The sequence below is a fragment of the Musa acuminata genome, chromosome BXJ2-9 (assembly GCF_036884655.1).
Source record: "Musa acuminata AAA Group cultivar baxijiao chromosome BXJ2-9, Cavendish_Baxijiao_AAA, whole genome shotgun sequence".
In the NCBI taxonomy this organism is placed as follows: domain Eukaryota; kingdom Viridiplantae; phylum Streptophyta; class Magnoliopsida; order Zingiberales; family Musaceae; genus Musa; species Musa acuminata.
The window spans coordinates 50034699-50054138 of record NC_088346.1 but is presented as its reverse complement, the minus strand read 5'-3'; the positions used below and the strand labels follow the sequence as shown (position 1 = coordinate 50054138).

Sequence of the window (19440 nt, the reverse complement as noted above, 5' to 3'; positions counted from 1 at the left end):
ACGTCGCTACGGGTATTGCTTCCCAGACTCCGACCCGTTAAGCGCAGCTGCCGTTGCGTGTGTTTTGAAATCGGCATGGCTACGTGATTAAAAGTGGCTACGGGTATTGCTTCCCAGACTCCGATCCGTTAAGCGCAGCTGCTAGTGCTTGTGTTTTGAAATCTTCCTCCACTGTCCTCAGTTTCTGATCGGAGCATATGGAATCGGGAGGAGGAGGGCGGCCAGGTTTTATGGAGATCGAGGCGGCAGCGGCGGACGGGTTGGGGAGATCGGACATCTTCCACATCGTCAAGGAGATCCTCGGGTTCGTCCTCTACATGCACCAACAGATCCCGTCGTAAGCCCTTCGGACACTAGTTTACCCTTACATTTCTTGCTCTTTCTCTTGCAATTTCTTTTCTTTCCGGCAATGTACGAGAGGAATCAACGGAAAAGGGATGGATCGGTGATGATGGAGGACGTTGTTGTGATCTTGTGCAAGATGGGCGGACGTTGCGTGTTTCGTGCACCCAAATTATTTTGGGGTTTTGTTTGGCGTGATGTGGTTTTCTCGAATGTTTCGTGCACCCAAATTATTTTGGGGTTTCGTTTGGCGTGATATTGGTTTTCTCGAATGTTTCGTGCACCCAAATTGCTTTGGGGCTTCGTTTGGCGTGATATTGGTTTTCTCGAAGGGGTTCTCGGAGGACTTTTTCTCATTCGCGATTTTTCTGTTCGAGAGTAGTTCTCTTATATCCATTTTCTGGTTTATATGTGATTGTTTCCAACTTGCAATGTTTAGCTCGGAAGATAAAGGTGTAATTAACGCAGCTGAATTCTGAGAGCCAATTTATCCGTTCGTCTTTGATTGGTTGTATGACAGCGAAATGAAGTGGTCGGGCTGATTATCCCATCCCGATCGAGAAACATATCGATTTTATATGCTAAGTTCCTATAGTTTTGGTTCCAAATTTCTCAATACTTTCTTTCCCCTCACCACAGAAAAAAAGTATACTACACACATTTAGTTTGAATGTGTGTAGTATACTTTCACAGTTATACTACACATTCAAACTAAATGTGTGTAGTATAACTGTTACGCATTTCTAGAATAAAATCATTTAATCAGTGTTAGAAATATCAGAGTTCCACCAAACATGTAAATTGAGTCTGCTTCTCGTTTCCTTTGCGATCCCGTGTCCTTTTTCAGATGAATATAATTGGTTACATCAATTTGAAGATGAATCAGAACATTTCTTGGTATTCTCGTCGCTGCAGGCTGCTTCAACACCTCGAAAATGAATTTGATGCTCTAAAGGAGGAACATGAAAGTTTGGTAGGTCAAACGGTCAATATATATCTAGGTTATGATCTTTCGAGCGGGCTGAAATGTTCTCATCCAAAGAAGCTCCTGTTCATAGGAAGAGGCATGTCGAACACCGGAAGAATCAAAGGCATCCGATAGGAGGAAGCATAATTTGAGGAAAAGAGAGATCAAACAGGGGATCAGGAGGCTGGACAAATTGATGTGTTCCAAATCGAGCTTACTTTCTGCGCTTCGACTGGCGCTGGAGGAGATGCCTGACATTCGAGAAGTTACTTTGATTCTTGGAGCAAGTATTGTGAGACCTCAACACGTATACCAGCTGGTATTTTCTGGAGGGAATTTTGGTTCTGGAAATGCAAATAAATGCACTGAAAGGAAAATTTCTGATAATATTGCTAAAAAGGTTGGTTTCTTTTGGTCAACTCTAACTGGCCATCATGTGAACCGTCATACGTTCTGTTAACTTGATTCTCATGACCAGGCCATTCGAGTTCTAATATCTGCTGGTGCTGGGAGTAGTACTTACACGGGTTTGTTCTAGTTTTTCCACTCTTGCTATTTCCGATCAAGATAATTGACGACTGCCTTCACCTTAAAAATTATCTCTGATTGCTTTTAGGTCCGTCCAAGTTGTTCTTGCTCGTCAGAAGTTCCTCTACCTTCAGCCTCCCTCTGCATTTTTTTCCCAAGCGTGATTTCCGATTCGGCAAAAAGGTACTTTGACATCCCAGACATGGTGATATGTTCTACTGTTTTGTTAGGCCTATGATGTCTCAATCTGTTGCAAAGAGGTTTTGTTTTCCTGATTCTTTGGCATCGCTACAGGTAGTACCACTCAAGTTACACATCAATTGCAAGATTCCAGCACATGCCATGGATGATTTGCATCGAACATCACTTGCCGGCAGCTCCTTATGTCCTAATTCCACTGAATATGATGCGATCTGGTTTGTAACCTCACATTCATTTTACTGCATTGATTTTGCATTAACCTTGGGTAAAAGTTTATCTATGTGGAATTGAGATATTAATCTCTTTCAGCAAGTTTTCCTATAACCCCATCATGAGGGTCAGTGCATTTGAAATGCCTCGAATCTTTGAATGGCCTTAATGCGTTCTTGTTCTAATACATGAAGAACTGCTTAGTAACTTGTAGTAAAGGAGCATGGGATTGAACTCAGAACAGTTTCTTTGTTTTGTTTGGCAGATATTCTATTAAAGCACCAAACTGTTAGTCATCAGGATTAATTAAGTATATTCTATTATCACTCAAGATTATATTACATACAGCTCATGTTATTACCCATTTAGTCAGCTCTACTTTTTCGGTTTTGTAGTTACGATAAGATTAACCTAACACTAGAGACTGAATGCCGAGGAAGAAATTGATTGCTAGTTACCAGAATCCGATGGCACAATGGTAATGATATTGGTAGAAGATCAATCTTCAACCTCGCCTTTCTCTACTTGTGACTGGCCCAATAAAAGTGTGCTAATTTTGAAGAGTTTCTATTTCATGGCATCTCTAACAAGCTTAGCTTTTTTATAGGTTTCAATGCAAGCATGTCATCAGGGGTTTGCCTAGCAAGACTCCAGCAGAATGTTGAGAAGTTGTCATGTGTTTCATCATAACAAGGGCAATGAGACTTTTGTGTTTTTGTCTTTTCCCCCCCTTTTCTACTGTCTATGGCGTATTGGTCGAACGGCAAATGATATCGCCTTGCGATTTTAAACTCCAATTCTAATCTGTGTGGTTGATATCCATTATGGAGAAGAGAACAAAAAGCAAAGATGATTCTTCATATTTTGGAGTTTGAAAACTTTTCTATGGGTCCATACGAGGAAGATAAATGGAATGCATGATTGACACAGATCAAGGAGAAACTGCCCAAAGCTTTCAGTTTCGAATGTAACTGAGGGAGGTCAAACATGACTCACAGACTGCATTTCTCTTACGGTCGAAGAATGCCATCAGATGTGGAGACGTTCCTAATGCGGAACCGAAAATTGAAGGAAACCAACAACCAAGTTTGTAGATGAAGTATTTATTATCTGAGAAGTTGCGACAGGTCTGGTAGCGCTGGCAAATGATGATTTGAGTGTTATGTACATATAAATCCATATTGAACTGTGGTTGGGCACTCAATTATCTGGCCGATTTACTTAGAGAAAGCAATTTTCTTTTGATATGTTGTAAATTAGATTTGTATTTACAACATTAACGGTTTGTTTAAACGGGTCATCCATCTGACCGATTTAATTAGAGAAAGCAATTTTCTTTTGATATGTTGTAAATTAGATTTGTATTTACAACATGAACGGTTTGTTTAAAGAAGGAAGGCAACGGCGTCCACTACGTTCTTGGGCTCGAAACGGGTCATCCATCTTTGGGTCAACCAAGAGCGTTTCATGGCAATGATGCGAGTGATCGATTCCAGTAGACGTCAGCATCAAATGTCAAATTTCATGTATGAGCCGGTTCGATGTCGATCCGAACCCGATTTGAGATCGGACTCGCGTCGCGACTCGGTAAAATCTGGCGCCTCGACAAGCTACCAATGATTAACATAAAATAAACAGTCGCCCGGTATTTCCATCACCCCCGAAGTTGAACCCTAGCGAAGCGAAGCAAAGCAAGCCCGACTGCCGCCGGCGAGTTACTGAGAGCCGGTCGTCGCTCGCTGCCTCTCTCCCAATTCTCAAGCCTTGCCTGTCGTCGCCGGCCGCCGCCAAGTGGTTCTCTCTCGCTCTTTTCTTTTACTTGCTGCTCCATCGGAGCGTTCATTCAGATCCTGAGGAGCAGTGAGATCGGTGTCTTATAATTAGCACTTTGAGCCCTCATGAGTAGCAGTTCTGTGAATCAACCGACACGGCATTTCGTTGTCTTTATTTATTTTTATTTATCCTTCTTCTTGCCTTGGTGGTGATTCAGGTCGGGCAAAAGGGGGGGGTTGGGTTGTTGATCTTGGTTTCGATGATCGATTTTTGGGAGCAGTCGAGCTGTATTGTCCTGGTGGGCAAATACTATTTACCCATATGAGTAACTACTGATACTAGCGCATCGAATTAACAATACGTTTGGATTTGGTTTTGGCTGGAGTTACTGGCATTGCGGTAACTTCAGTTCTTGCATTTATCGGTCACATTCTATGTTTTGTTTATTGAACTGGATTGCTCCAGCGGCTATACCAGTTGGTAATTTTTGAAATGCCTCGATTTGGACTTCTTTTTCTTTCGTCTTTCGTTCTTACTCTTTAGTCTGGTACAACTTTCATGCCTGCATTGACCGTAACCCCCGCATGGATGGCATCGTATGAATTGACAGATAATTTTGTGGTTCGTGGTTTTGAAACCGAATAAATGTTAGACATGTAACATTTCTGTACAAAAGCTGCTAAATTGTCATTCGGCATGAAGAATGAAAAAAGAACAAAAAAAAAAAAAGGGCTGTCGTTGGTGTTTCCCTACTTAAAGTGACATCTGGATTTCGCCAGGAAATTGCCATCTCCAACTGATATTTATTTATTTAATTTTTTTCATTTAATGTGATTTTGAAGTTGACTGTTATCATGAACACACACATTGCCATTGGTTGTGTATTCTTAGTTTGTGATAGTAGCTAGTCACTTAGTTTCCTTGTTTCACGCATGATCTTTATAGGGCAATTTTTAAATTAAGATTATGAAAGTAACACTGTTATTGCACTCTTTTCTTGTATCATATATATTGTGTGCAATTGTTTGTTGCATTGTATTGACCACGACTCTTGCAATTCTTGGATTTGTTAGAATTAGATACCATGGTGGGATGGCAAAGGTGCCTACGTTCTGTTCTTCGCCAGGTCAATACCATGATGGAGCGCAATGGCCGTTCATCTGCCATTGGGTATGATGCTTGCACTAAGCTCTATTCACCAGGTAACCTTCTGAAAATTCATGACAAACACTTTTATTGAATGTGCCATCTCTGGTAGTGTGAATATGCATCACCAAGGCAATATTTCTAATCGTATGCTTTTGTACCTCCTAAATAACTTTGGTTTTTGCATCCTATCCAATGGCTGAAATGCATATTATTGACAAATGCACCATAACCTACTTGATACAAAATTTGCTTTTTGCATTAGTATTAACCGGTGCATTTGTTTGTCTACAGATGTGAAATATGTAGCATCAGATTGGTATATTGTCTGACCTGAAGGATTACTAATTCTTTTTTTATTTTTCACATGACAGCCATTTCTAGTGTGACTTATTCTGTTATTCCTGAAGCTGAGCTGATTAAGAGGCAAATTTGTGTTTGTTGCAGGCCAATTTGCACATCCATGGATAGTTTCTGATATTTCTTCCTCAAGAATTGGAAGGCCTTCCTATCAATATTTGCAACATTTGGTAATTGCCTTAAAACATTACACATAAAATAAACTGTATGTCAGAATCAAGATAATGAAGAATGGAAGACCAATATACTATCTGCCTTCATTTCTTTTATACATCATTGAATTGTTGGACCTGCATTTAAGAAAATTAAGCTCTCACCATATTTTTTTTTATTTATATTACTTATTATTTTAGTATGGGGGCCCAAAAAGTCTGTCATTTTGTATATGTATAGGCATGCTCAGTTTTTGCTGGATATAAATCCTTTGGAATTCATATGATACAACTTTCTCTAGTGACCTAGAGTGCTGATTCTACATCAAATTTTGGTCTTCTTAATATGCCCCTTGAGCTTTTCTCCAGGTGCAAAGAAGCAGGATTTTTAGCACTAGAATTTTATTTAAGTTTCTTGATATAAAAGAAAAGTAAGATGCTTTTCTTACTTGCGACGTCATCGTTATTTTTCTTTAAACTTAACTACCTCAGAGTGACACAATTAAAAAGAAAAAAATAGTGACAGACAATTGTTCATACTGTATTTTTGACCACATGTCCTCCTATTGCAGCAAATTTCCAGTTCGAGGAAACTGTTTGCGGAAGAAGATGCAAACATTGTACCTATTTCATCCCCTTTGACACCTCTTATGGGGGATCCTATGAAGACTGGAAAAAATGATGCACTATCAAAACCATTGAGGGTTCAAGCTATTAAGAAAGATATAAGACAGGTATACTTTATCCATAGCACCTTTTGTGCAGTTGTGGTTTCATAGTTGCTAGTTGCTCAGAAAAGCTGCACAGCATGAGTGCTCGTACTCTTTTTAAGATATAAACCCTTTGAGATCAGCCCATCTATGCAAGACGATTCAGTTTACTTCATGCTTGACCTTAAATACAGGCCTTATCTCTGCGTAAAGGGTACAAGGTTTGAAAATTTGGTTTGAACATGCTCCAAAACCAGTTTTTCTAGTATTGATTAAAACATTTGCTCAAATGCCTTGTGCATTGCACCCTTTGGGTTTTTGATTTTATCATTCATCTCTTATTGGATATGTTGATGTCAGAGTCCCAAGAAGGTTAATCTGGTTGCTAAACTAGTACGTGGAATGCGTGTTGAAGATGCTCTGTTGCAACTGCAAGTAACTGTCAAACGAGCTGCAAAGACCGTCTATCAGGTATCACAAAGCATCACCTCGTGTCTTGCAGGAGCAAAAATTTGATTCAGTTGTCGATTGTAATTGCATTCTTTGAATATTGGGAATGTTTCTGATATGTGAGCTTATTATCTATAAATTGCAGCCTATTTCAGAACCACTGCATTCTTGTATGTATTGCAGGTGATACATTCAGCCCGAGCTAATGCAGCTCATAATCATGGACTGGACCCAGATCGTCTTCTTGTTGGTAAGTGAATGCTTTGAGATATTTTTTTGGGGTGGGAGGGGAGACAATTAGCTGCCTGTCTCACATTTGCTGCTGTGGTGGGGTGGTGCGATAGACGAAGCCTTCGTCGGGAAGGGTGTGCATCTGAAGCGGATATCCTACCATGCTAAAGGGAGGAGTGGGATCATGGTGAGACCTAAATGTCGCCTGACGGTGGTGGTGAGAGAAACCACCCCAGAAGAGGAGGCGAAGATAGCCAAGCTGCGGGTTAGCAACTTCAAGAAGCTGACGAGGCGGGAGAGGCAGCTCTTCCCTCATCAGCTCATCGAGACCACTCCCAGGTGGGGCAGAAAGCGGGAAGCGGCTGCACCGGTGTAATGTATCCTTCTCTGCACGGTGCTCAGGAAAGAGATTGGATTCATCTGCTTTATTGTTGAGGTCCGTCTCAAAAAACACATCTGCAAGTAACTTGGAGCTGCCGAAGAATAAATGTTGAAGTCTTTCGCTGCTTGAGTTGGGACAGGAAAAGTGCAAAGCACACATGACTTCATGTAAACATGCCAAGGATGTTTGTGAGTATTTAACTCCTTTGTTCTTTTCAGATTAGAGGGCGGAGTTGGTACTATTCATCATCTACCTCCGCTCCTCTCTATTCACATCTTCTATAATGTTGTGTTACATAGAACGAAAACGCTCAGGCGGCTTACCCGCTCGCCTGTTTGCCTGATGCTTTTACATGCCACAGTGGAGCAATGAGGGTCCACCTGTGGGTCCTCTGCTGCGTCTAATTAACAGGCAAGTAAGTAGCAAAGCGGGTAAGACAAATATGAAAGGTATAATAAACTTTTTGTAATGGTTTCTTCCACTCGCTTGTAGTTGGTAGGGGTCGACCGAAGGAGCACAACAAATAGTCCGGAATCCGAACATAAATATTGGATCAAATCAATAACTTGAACCTGGAAATCGTTCGGGTCGGATTCATGTTTGTCTCTTATTGGTTCTGCACCGATGTGGAGTCGTTCCTAATATTTAACTTAACGGGCGACTGGGTCTTAGGGATCTTAATGGGCGAAAGGGCAAGGAGTGTTGGGCCCACAAATTTAGGGTGGCCCATAGACGACGGTCGGCGAAGGGGGCGTGTGGGTTTAGGTGGCCGGAAGCACATTCGGAAGGGCAAGCCAAGGCAGGGGGGATGAGCCTGTTGACGGCGGCGGCGCTGCAGGGGGTGGCGCTGGCGCAGGCGCGGGCCAGGATCTTCGGACACGTCCTGAATCCTTTGGGGAAGCGATCCCCTCACAAGATCCTCCGGAAGAAGCTCATCGGAGACAAGGTCGCCCAGTGGTACCCTTACGACATCAAGAATGACGATCCCCTCGTCCTCGCTCGCGAGGAGAAACTGTACGTCTACGCCCCCCCTCCTCTAATATCTTTTTTCTTTCCCCCCGTATTTGGTGGTGCACCATTTCGATGTTTTTCGATGCACTCTACGTGCTTGGCCTTTTGCTTCTGAAAACCGATGTTGTAGCGTCGTGGTGTTTCGCATATGTTTGTTTGTTTCTTGTAGGTGGTGATATATGACCTCTGCAAATCACGTAATAAGTTACATGGAAAAACAGTATGAGTTGGTGCATGATGGACCAAAAAGTAGGATGGTTTTGTGTGTTATGATTGATGAGATATAGTGCGGAGTACCTTCTACAGAAGAACGCATCTGTATGCTGTAATTTTGAGAATGAGGTTGCAGGCAAAATTCCGTGCTTCTGTATTATTGCTTGCATTTGTCTAGTACACATGCCACGATTGCTTTTCGAAGCAACCACTATCACTTGATCGTCACTGCAATGTAGTTTCACTTATTATCATGGAAACCATTCTTCTTCTATGATTGAAGGCTCGCTTCTGACATGCAAGACATTATATCGGATCCTGAATCATGGTTATTAATCTTTTGGTGTCCATCTGTTTGTCTGGTGTCAAAAATATCAGAATTACTGCAAACTTTGGACCCTTCGGACTTTGTTACCGGTAAAGCGAAAGGAACACCTTCTCGTTTGTGATCTAGAACTGGACATTTTTAGCATACTTAAAAATCAAGGTTTAAAATCTCAGTCCGGTGCTGATACCTGTCGGCGGCCGGACTTGACATATCGACACTTGGTGTGCATTGCTATCGTCTGGACCTGAGAGGGAAAGAGATGGGTGGGAGGGAGGAGGATGTGATGAGAAAAGGAGGCTGTGACAGAGGTGGTCTGATGCTATATTCATATAACTTCTCTTTTCTTACCATCCTTCCATATCATTTATCATACTTATCCTGCTGAGGTAGTTGATGCAGCAGGAATATCGTTCTAATTAATTAAAATATTCTGGTGGTTACTTTGGTTAAGACACTAGCATTCATATAGATTAAAGAAACAAGCACACGTTATACTTCTTAACATGATCTTTACTTTATGACATTATTATAACTGCTTTCTCTTTGTAGTAATTTATGATAACATAAGATCTACAAATTTGTTAAATTCCTCGATCCCTTGCCTATTTATATCTCTTGAATTGTCATGGATAAAAAGGCAGAAAGATCTACTTGTGTGAGCTAAGTTTACTATTCATTATTCAGGTCCTTGGATAAGTGTAGCACTCTTCTATGAGTATAGATCTATATACGTGATGAATGTATATTAGTATATAGGTAGAAATTATCTGCTAACTGTGGGTAGTGTTAGCGTGAAACTGGAGGATGATCTTGGATTCTACTTGACACATTTGTGTGTTGTCTTTGACCTGATATTATGGCATAATAAGGTCTAAAATGTTCATTGTAGAACACAGTTCCTGAAATAGAGTTCCTTTTTTTTTTTGTTATGTTTATAGAAGCCTATTCATATTGTACAACAGCTAGCAAATTTAACTTGAACAATACAAATTTTAAATCAGTATAAATGTGCTCCGGCTGTATAGGTTCACTTTTGACCAGACCGCCTTTGACTCTTAATTTTTAAGCTGGAACTAAATAAACACAATATGGCTTGACACCCGCAACTTTATGCTTTTCAGCTTTTAATAGAGCAGGATAGGTTTCTGACATCATAAACTAATGAAGTTTCAAGATCAGTCATCCACCTCGTTGCTTGGTTTTTTTTTGTCAAATTCGGGATTCCTACAAGCAGCTTTCAACATCTTCTGAACTTGATTGGGCATTTTTATCCCATCCCAGTGACCTGATATAACCTATGCACATCTTCATATCATCGATCAAACTCATTAGAAGCTTAGCATGCACTGTTAATTTTTTTTCTATTGTGATGATCGAATCTTGCAACTACTACCACTTTGTAGTTTTTCGTATGCTTGAAAGCGATCAAGAACTCAATCCATCGGATTAGACAAGGTAACTTTTGTCACAAATTTCAGATCCTGCTAAACTGTATTGTGAAGAACTCTTTTTTGTAGTCTCCATCCACTATGTGCAAATGAAATCATACCATATTTTTGTGAAAAACTTTCTTCTGAAACTGGAGATATGGATCACTTATCTTCACTGATTTTTATTTATTTATTTTTCTGCCTGTGTTAGGCGATTGGCCAAGTTGGAAATGTTGAAGCGCCGCGGGAAGGCCCCTCCAAAGAAGGGCCCAGGAAGACGTGCCGTTAAGCGCAATAAATAATTGTCTCATTATTAGACTCTCTCGGTAGGGCCCTCCAAAGAAGGGCCAAGGAAGACGTGCCGTTAAGCGCAATAAATAATTGTCTCATTATCAGACTATCTCGGTAGCTTATCATTTGCGTGACTATCTATGTTTAATCAAACCCTTATGTGCTAGATAGAGAGACCTGTAAGCATGGGAGAGGGCAATTGATCCTTCAGTGTCATGGACCAGTGTTTGTGTAATGCACCGTGGAACTTGGGGCTGTCCTCGGGTGCGTGGATTGTTGTTGGCTCACTGTATACATTGCATGAACTTGTTGGGAGTAATGGTACGGTGACAACTCGTCATTGGTATTGTGTTGCGTGATGCAATCTAGCCTGACCTATAAGACTTTGACAACCAATTTAGACATGGATGGAAATGAATTGCATCCGACAGGATTTAGAGCCAAGTAGCTTTCTTGTTCGTTATCATAACTAAAAATGTTTTGTTCTGATTGACTGTAGCAAAGCAAAAAAAATTCCCGATGAGTTCTTTGTGGAGAGGACAAAAAAAAAAAAAGACTTTCTTTTTTGATATGCTTCGACTTTCTTTCTTTGTTGATCGAACAAGTTTTGCCTTCCGGTTTGTTAAACGTAGGATTATGATCTCACTATTTGCATTGAACGCCTGCCTAAACTTTATTTTTCGTGCTCGACTCAAATAGGTTATGCGAGACAAGGTCCGTCGCCGTGTGGTATTCCGTGCGTTCTCGTGCATCGTCAACTCGTGGCCGTCCGTGGTTGGTCTGATTTGATCCTTAGGACTTCTCGGCGATGACTTGCCCCTCGGCGGCACCAATGGACACGCTCCCGCCCCTTAGTCTGCCCCCTTATCATCTCCAAGGAATCGGGTGGGAGAGAATGGTGGAGACGGAGTCTTGCGCGAAGGTAATCGATCTCTGCCTCCTTGCAAGTTATTTTGAGTTTCTTTTTGCAACGATTTACGGATTGCAATCGAATGAAGGGCCGTCCTGATTTGGTCATACAAACCGGTGAAGAATATCGGTCCATAGATCTTCACGATAGGGTATTGTGTTCCATCGAGCTGTTTGAACTCGAAAACCTGCGGCTGGTTCTTAAAATTGCATTCTAGGGTTTCCAATCGAATGAAGGGCCGTCCTGATTTAGTCATAGAAACCGGTGAAGAATATCGGTCCATAGATCTTCACGATAGGGTATTGGGTTCCATCGAGCTGTTTAAACTTGAAAACCTGCGGCTGGTTCTTAAAATTGCATTCTAGGGTTTTTTTTTTTGTCGTTGATATCTTCAGCTCCAATTTCGCAAAAAAAGTCTTCCTCGGATTTGGTTGATTTAAGTCGGTCTTTTCGGGCTCCGGTCACCATATTGTCTCTCGTTCGAAAAGAAAAAAGGTTAGCCATTTACGTGCTGTCGGGAGCAACCAAGATGTAGGAAAGGTTGGTATTCAGATATGGTTGTCAGTACTGTTTATTTAGTGTACTTGCACATTCATGAAACTGGGGAAGCTGCTATCATTTGAATCCGATATAAAGAACCGAACAGTAAGTCTCGCATTGTGCTTGTTGGCTATTTGAGCTCTGTTTATCTCGTCTTTATCCTGCATCCTTCTTGAACTGCAAGTTTAAAGCCTCCGTGTAGTGATATATAATTGAACCTTATATCTGCAGATGCAGGTAACTATGTCAAGCTGCATTTCATTTATAGTATTTAATTTCTTTGGCTTTCATCAATGCAATTTTTTTTTATAGAAACCAACTTAAATGTTATTTTTTAAGTGATATGTTGGAGCCAATACATCGAGGTATCTTCTTTTGTTGTTGCATATTCTGAAAATTGAAACCTTATATACTTCATCAAGTTCATCATCCATGGGTGAACGTGATTTTGTTGATAAAGACAAGCTGATACTAAGGGGCTTGCAGTTTCATGGATTTCATGGTTTGAAACTGGAGGAAAAGAAGCTTGGTCAAAAGTTTGTGATCGATGTGGATGCTTGGATGGACTTGAGCAATGCTGGTAAATCTGATGACATTTCTGACACAGTCAGCTATACTGCTATTTATCGGTAACTGTTCCTTTTTCTTTTCCCTCTTCCTTTTTGACAATGCAGTGGTTATACATTATGTCTGTTTTAATAAAACTTATAGCAGTTATAAAAAGTTGATATATTTCCTCTAAGATGTATCTGCTATGGCCACCGGCATAGTTGTTTGTCTTGGTACCTAGTAGTCTGCATCTCTGTTTTAGTGGTGGGTGGGGTTAGATTTCATGCTCGATCAACCATTTCTTTTTTTCTTTTTTTTTCAATGTTAACCAGCTTGTTTGCAGAAATGGCCCGTGACTGACTTGACTATTTCATCTCTAAGTTTAAGGCCCTAATGATGGGATGACCTGAGGCCACAACCATACGTAAAGTTTAGAGATGATTTTTCTTCTAAGCAAAAGATAGGTTCATTATATTTTTTGGTAAAGTTATTTTAAAAAGACTGGCTGCTAAATTTTTCATCAACTCTTTTGGTCATACATCTTATTAAAGAACACCCAATTCACTAGTTTTCATCCTGACTTAGCCATGGTAATATTCATAGACTAATGTGAGCCTTTGAACGTGCAAGTAGTTTTCTGGAATGAAATACTACCTTTGATAATTTTATCAAGATAGACAGCAAAAATGAGCTCACAGTTGAGGCATTATGTAAACTTTTGCGAATGGAGGGAAGACCATATGTAATTTAGTACTTGAAATGAGAACTCTTAATATAGCACACACTGTGATGAGAATGTCTTAAGCATCAGGAGGTGACCTGCCTCCATGGAATATTGGAAATTGAGAGAATGAGAATTTCTTTATAACATATTTTACTGATGTTCACTATTCGAGAGAATGAGAATGGATGCAAGGAGCAGGGTTGTTGCAGAGTGGAATGATGGTTTATATTTCGTGCTATTGCTACAGTATCATTGGAGCAAATGGAGAATCTAGGAAACATTTTGACAATATGTTATCCTTCATGCATTTGCACAATCCTCACTTCTAGCTTTGGTATTATCTTTCTGGTACAATATATAATTAGGTTAGTGGCGCCAACAGTCATGTGTGAACACAGGTTGAATCATATCACCATGCAAAATGGGTGGCATGCCATGCCGACCTCTCCCGGATGTGTGCCAAGACCACTCAGTGGCCTTTACTATCTTGCACATCAAGGACGATGATTCTTCCTGTACATAATGGTGTGCACAAACTTCCTACTTGGTTTGATAAACTTGAAGAGAGTCGACAAAGATGCAAAATGTGAGCTTAAGGCCTGGGGACAGTTTATTCGCAAGGTTCAAAACTTCAGGAACCCATAAAACACAAAGAACTCATATTTGGGTGGTGCACAACAATATAGTCAAATGCGCTTATAATAATCCTGCAGGACAATGTATGCATCAGCCTATCAGTGGCATGTTCCAATTGTTCATATAAAAATAGTATTGGTTTATGGGTTTCGTAGGAGTGAACCTTTCGAAAGGTCGCTGTATTTGGTGGAATGTAAGTAGCTAGCGGAATGGAGCCAAATGGTTCCAGTTCAGAAAGCTGACTTGTGCATCAGAAATTCGTGAACTGGATGCATATAACTTGTCGTGCTTAGGATACTTTGTTAATTTGGCTTATGGATCCTTCATATCTACTGATATATTTTGGAAACTCTCTTGGTGATAGCAATTATCTTCTTCTAAGCGTACTAGTGTGTGTGTGTGGTTAATAGATGGTAGTGTAGAGTCTGGTCAGGAAATTTGCTTTTGAGAGCATGATATGATAGATCACTGCTGTCACTACTTTTCCGTGAAATCTTCACTTGAGTTGGTAAGTGAATCAAAAAAGTTTTTCTTCTTGTTTGGCAAAACTAACAAGAACTTGGATTGCATGTCATCATATGTGGATTACATTACAACATTAACTTGTGGAGTTGGTGGTGGATGTGCAGGATAGTGAAGGAAGTGGTAGAGGGTACGTCTCAGAATCTGTTGGAGTCGGTAGCTCACTTGATTGCAAATACCACGCTACTTCAATTGCCTCAGATATCTGCTGTGAGAGTGAAGGTGGAGAAGCCTCATGTGGCCGTTCGTGGCACCATCGACTACTTGGGCGTTGAAATCCTTAGATACAAAGAAGCTTCCTCTGTGGATTAAGAGGCTCTGCCAAACCATGAATGTGCTGATGATGACGCGATCGGTCCTTATCGAAAGGTATGCGTGTCTGTATCTATTATATCATCGAACATGTGTTTGACTTGCTGGCCACGCACGTAGTTGCTGCATGCCGTGTAAATAAACTCTCACGGTTCCTTCTTGTACTTGTGAAACCTTTTACGAATCCGTACGTCGACATATGCTGACCCCACCGAACCACCACCCCCTCGTTACCCGGGTGGGTTTAGTTGGGTTCTTTCAATATCACATACGACGAAAGCCAAGGGGGAAGCATAGTCAGTCGTTGAGAGGGAAAGAGTTCAAGGAAGAATTAATTGTGATGCTGTGGTTTCTTGAATTCTTCTCCTTTGCTGTCATGTGATGATGCGGTGTACTTAAAAGAGGGTGGCTTAAAAGAGATCAGATTGAGCTCACCCACTCGAAGCTATGTATGATATGAGAGCTGAGTCCAGTGGGGACTGCTTGTGGTGTGGTTTATCACCGTCCAGAAAACCACGTCACCGCTCGCTCAGTCACTCTCCATCGTCAGTATATCCATTAATTCCGCTCCTTCCAAATCCTCTTGTCGTTGGCATTTTACACTAGCGAAGCATTCATTCATCATGCCCATTACTCCATCCGCCAGCTAATTACATATAAATATCTAAGAAAATGAAAGGAAGGAGAAAAAGAAAAAGGTGATCTGTCTTTACGCGTGTTGTTGGCGCCTTTAATGCACCGTAATTAGCTTCCGGTCTCCTCCGGTGAGCAGCAGTGCTCACCGAGCCACGAAACACCGTCCCGTCATCGTGGTTCCCCGGCGCCAGGCTACTGACATCAGGTCTGTGGTAGGGCGTCGACGTTCTGATGCGATACGAAGCTGTTTGCTGGTCGGCCCGCAACACCGCGGCTACAATCAGGCACCAACGTCCTGCCCCACTTACAGGTCGCCACGTACGCACATCCGATGAGGTGAATCTAACCCGTCCATCTGACGAAGCCGCCCATCACGCGGCTGACGTAGTTTGTGGCGACGTCGGAGTGGTCCTGTCCCAAGCGACGATGCGCCTCGAGGCGCATCGTAACCAAAACGTTGTCGATGGAGTTGACCGTTGGATCGCGAAGCAAGCGAATCGTAAGGCAGATTCGATGACAACGATGCAATGAGCTCGAGCGCACGGTACGCATTGACCAGAATATAAACCCAGCGTCCCTCCCGTCCTTGTCCTCGTTTCCACCGTCACGGCGAGCGACGATAAAGAGAAGAGTAGGCAATGGGGGAGGCGGCAACCGTGAACGGGGAGAGGAAGGCGACGCCCCCGGAGGAGGAGCACCCGCGCAAGGCGTTCGGGTGGGCAGCGAGGGACGCTTCCGGACGCTTCTCTCCCTTCGTCTTCTCCCGGAGGTGAACTCCCCCCTTCCGTTTCTCTCGAATCACGCCTTTCCTGTTGCCCTTGTCGAGGACAGCGAAATGAAGTGGTCGGGCTGATTATCCCACCCCGATCGAGAAACATATCGATTTTATATGCTAAGTTCCTATAGTTTTGGTTCCAAATTTCTCAATACTTTCTTCCCCCCTCACCACTGAAAAAAAGTATACTACACACATTTAGTTTGAATGTGTGTAGTATACTTTCACAGTTATACTACACACATTCAAACTAAATGTGTGTAGAATAACTGTTACGCATTTCTAGAATAGAATCATTTAATCAGTGTTAGAAATATCAGAGTTCCACCAAACATGTAAATTGAGTCTGCTTCTCGTTTCCTTTGCGATCCCGTGTCCTTTTTCAGATGAATATAATTGGTTACATCAATTTGAAGATGAATCAGAACATTTCTTGGTATTCTCGTCGCTGCAGGCTGCTTCAACACCTCGAAAATGAATTTGATGCTCTAAAGGAGGAACATGAAAGTTTGGTAGGTCAAACGGTCAATATATATCTAAGTTATGATCTTTCGAGTGGGCTGAAATGTTCTCATCCAAAGAAGCTCCTGTTCCTAGGAAGAGGCATGTCGAACACCGGAAGAATCAAAGGCATCCGATAGGAGGAAGCATAATTTGAGGAAAAGAGAGATCAAACAGGGGATCAGGAGGGTGGACAAATTGATGTGTTCCAAATCGAGCTTAATCTCTGCGCTTCGACTGGCGCTAGAGGAGATGCCTGACATTCGAGAAGTTACTTTGATTCTTGGAGCGAGTATTGTGAGACCTCAACACGTATACCAGCTGGTATTTTCTGGAGGGAATTTTGGTTCTGGAAATGCAAATAAATGCACCGAAAGGAAAATTTCTGATAATATTGCTAGAAAGGTTGGTTTCTCTCGGTCAACTCTAACTGGCCATCATGTGAACCGTCATACATTCTGTTAACATGTTTCTCGTGACCAGGCCATTCGAGTTCTAATATCTGCTGGTGCCGGGAGTAGTACTTACATGGGTTTGTTCTAATTTTTCCACTCTTGCTATTTCCGATCAAGATAATTGACGACTGCCTTCACCTTAAAAATTATCTCTGATTGCTTTTAGGTCCGTCCAAGTTTTTCTTGCTCGTCAGAAGTTCGTCTACTTTCAGCCTCCCTCTTCATTTTTTTCCCAAGCATGATTTCCGATTCGGCAAAAAGGTACTTTGACATCCCAGACGGTGGTGATATGTTCTACTGTTTTGTTAGGCCTATGATGTCTCAATCTGTTGCAAAAAGGTTTTGTTTTCCTGATTCTTTGGCACCGCTACAGGTAGTACCACTCAGGTTACACAACAATTGCAAGATTCCAGCACATGCCATGGATGATTTGCATCGAACATCACTTACCGGCAGCTCCTTATGTCCTAATTCCACTGAATATGATGAAATCTGGTATGTAACCTCACATGCGTTTTACTGCATTGATTTTGCATTAACCTGAGGTAAAAGTTTATCTATGTGCAATTGAGATATTAATCTCTTTCGGCAAGTTTTCCTATATCCCATCATGAGGGTCAGTTCTGCTTTTGAAATGCCTCGAATCTTTGAACGGCCTTAATGCGTTCTTGTCCTAATACGTGAAGAACTGCTTAGTAACTTGTAGTAAAGGAGCATGGGATTGAACTCAGAACAGTTTCTTTGTTTTGTTTGGCAGATTTTCTATTAAAGCACCAAACTGTTAGTCATCAGGATTAAGTATATTCTATTATCACTCAAGATTATAATACATACAGCTCATGTAATTACTCATTTAGTCAGCTCTACTTTTTTGGTTTTGTAGTTATGATAAGATTAACCTAACACTTGAGACTGAATGCCGAGGAAGAAGTTGATTGCTAGTTACCAGAATTAGTGTTTAATCCGATGGCACAATGTTAATGATATTGGTAGAAGATCAATCTTCAACCTCGCCTTTCTCTACTTGTGACTGGCCCAATAAACTTGTGCAAATTTTGAAGAGTTTCTATTTCGTGGCATCTCTAACAAGCTTAGCTTTTTTATAGGTTTCAATGCAAGCATGTCATCAGGGGTTTGCCCAGCAAGACTCCAGCAGAATGTTGAGAAGGTGGCATGTTTTTCATCATAAAAGGGCAATGAAACTTTTGTTTTTTTTCTTTTCCCCCCTTTTCTACTGTCTATGGCGTATCGGTTGAACGGCAAATGATATCGCCTTCCGATTTTAAACTCCAATTCTAATCTGTGTGGTTGATATCCATTCTGGATGGAGAAGAGAACCAAGCAAAGATGATTCTGCGTATTTTGGAGTTTGAAAACTTTTCTATGGCTCCATACGAAGAAGATAAATGGAATGCATGATTTACACAGATCAAGGAGAAACTGCCCAAAGCTTTCAGTTTCGAATGTAAGTGAAGGACGTCAAACATGACGCACAGACTGCATTTCTCTTACGGTCGAAGAATGCCATCAGATGTGGAGACGTTCCTAATGCGGAGCTGACAATTGAAGGAAACCAACAACCAAGTTTGTAGATGAAGTATTTATTATCTGAGAAGTTGCGACAGGTCTGGTATCACTGGCAAATGATGATTCGAGTGTTATGTACATATAAATTCAAGAGCTGTTTTCTTGAGGAAGCCAACGAACGAATCCATATTGAACTGTGGTTGGGCACTCAATCATCTGACCGATTTACTTAGATAAAGCAATTTTCTTTTGATATTTTGTAAATTAGATTTGTTTTGATCGGTGCATACAGCATGAATGGTTTGTGTACAAAAGGTTACCGACCTCCGTTGGAAGGAAGGCAACGGCGTCCACACTACCTTCTTGGGCTTGAAACGGGTCATCCATGTTTGGGTCAACCAAGAGCATTTCATGGCAATGATGCGACTGAGATCGATTCCAGTAGACGTCAGCTACGAATGTTAATTTTCACGTATGAGCCGGTTCGGATGTCGAGCCGACCGGATTTGAGATCGGACTCACGTCTCCACTCGGTAAAATCTGACGCCACTAGAAGCCACGAATGATTAACATAAAATAAACAGTCGCCCAGTATTTCCATGACCCCGAAGTTGAACCCTAGCGAAGC

General features: G+C 41.5%; 4 protein-coding genes across 7 annotated transcripts; all 4 read left to right on the top strand.

Moving 5' to 3' along the window:
• The first annotated feature begins 132 nt into the window (after positions 1-132).
• On the top strand, positions 133-3592 carry LOC135586135 (uncharacterized). 2 transcript variants are annotated; one of them, XM_065127331.1, is made up of 7 exons: positions 133-304; positions 1258-1315; positions 1401-1709; positions 1788-1836; positions 1926-2020; positions 2132-2253; positions 2856-3592. In XM_065127331.1, exons 1-7 carry the CDS (start codon positions 198-200, stop codon positions 2911-2913), a joined length of 798 nt encoding a protein of 265 aa, XP_064983403.1. In that variant the 5' UTR covers positions 133-197; the 3' UTR covers positions 2914-3592. The 2 variants fall into 2 exon arrangements, with proteins under 2 accessions (XP_064983403.1, XP_064983402.1); XM_065127330.1 differs by having other exon boundaries at positions 133-337.
• A 294-nt stretch (positions 3593-3886) lies between these two features.
• On the top strand, positions 3887-7674 carry LOC108951246 (uncharacterized). Of its 2 annotated transcripts, XM_018818263.2 has the most exons (8): positions 3887-4042; positions 4239-4319; positions 5095-5223; positions 5615-5697; positions 6252-6413; positions 6750-6860; positions 7023-7089; positions 7184-7674. In XM_018818263.2, the coding sequence occupies exons 3-8, from the start codon at positions 5106-5108 to the stop codon at positions 7444-7446; spliced, it is 804 nt and encodes a 267-aa protein (XP_018673808.2). In that variant the 5' UTR covers positions 3887-4042; positions 4239-4319; positions 5095-5105; the 3' UTR covers positions 7447-7674. The 2 variants fall into 2 exon arrangements, with proteins under 2 accessions (XP_018673808.2, XP_018673807.2); XM_018818262.2 differs by lacking the exon at positions 4239-4319 and having other exon boundaries at positions 3888-4042.
• A 446-nt stretch (positions 7675-8120) lies between these two features.
• On the top strand, positions 8121-15082 carry LOC135623889 (dihydroneopterin aldolase 2-like). Of its 2 annotated transcripts, XM_065127336.1 has the most exons (4): positions 8326-8466; positions 11425-11647; positions 12662-12804; positions 14714-15082. In XM_065127336.1, the coding sequence occupies exons 2-4, from the start codon at positions 11534-11536 to the stop codon at positions 14916-14918; spliced, it is 462 nt and encodes a 153-aa protein (XP_064983408.1). In that variant the 5' UTR covers positions 8326-8466; positions 11425-11533; the 3' UTR covers positions 14919-15082. The 2 variants fall into 2 exon arrangements, with proteins under 2 accessions (XP_064983409.1, XP_064983408.1); XM_065127337.1 differs by lacking the exons at positions 11425-11647; positions 12662-12804; positions 14714-15082 and adding an exon at positions 10646-11071 and having other exon boundaries at positions 8121-8466.
• A 1080-nt stretch (positions 15083-16162) lies between these two features.
• On the top strand, positions 16163-19067 carry LOC135623886 (uncharacterized). Its single transcript, XM_065127333.1, has 7 exons — positions 16163-16323; positions 16784-16841; positions 16927-17235; positions 17314-17362; positions 17452-17546; positions 17659-17780; positions 18392-19067. Exons 1-7 carry the CDS (start codon positions 16193-16195, stop codon positions 18447-18449), a joined length of 822 nt encoding a protein of 273 aa, XP_064983405.1. The 5' UTR covers positions 16163-16192; the 3' UTR covers positions 18450-19067.
• The last annotated feature ends 373 nt before the right edge of the window (positions 19068-19440 follow it).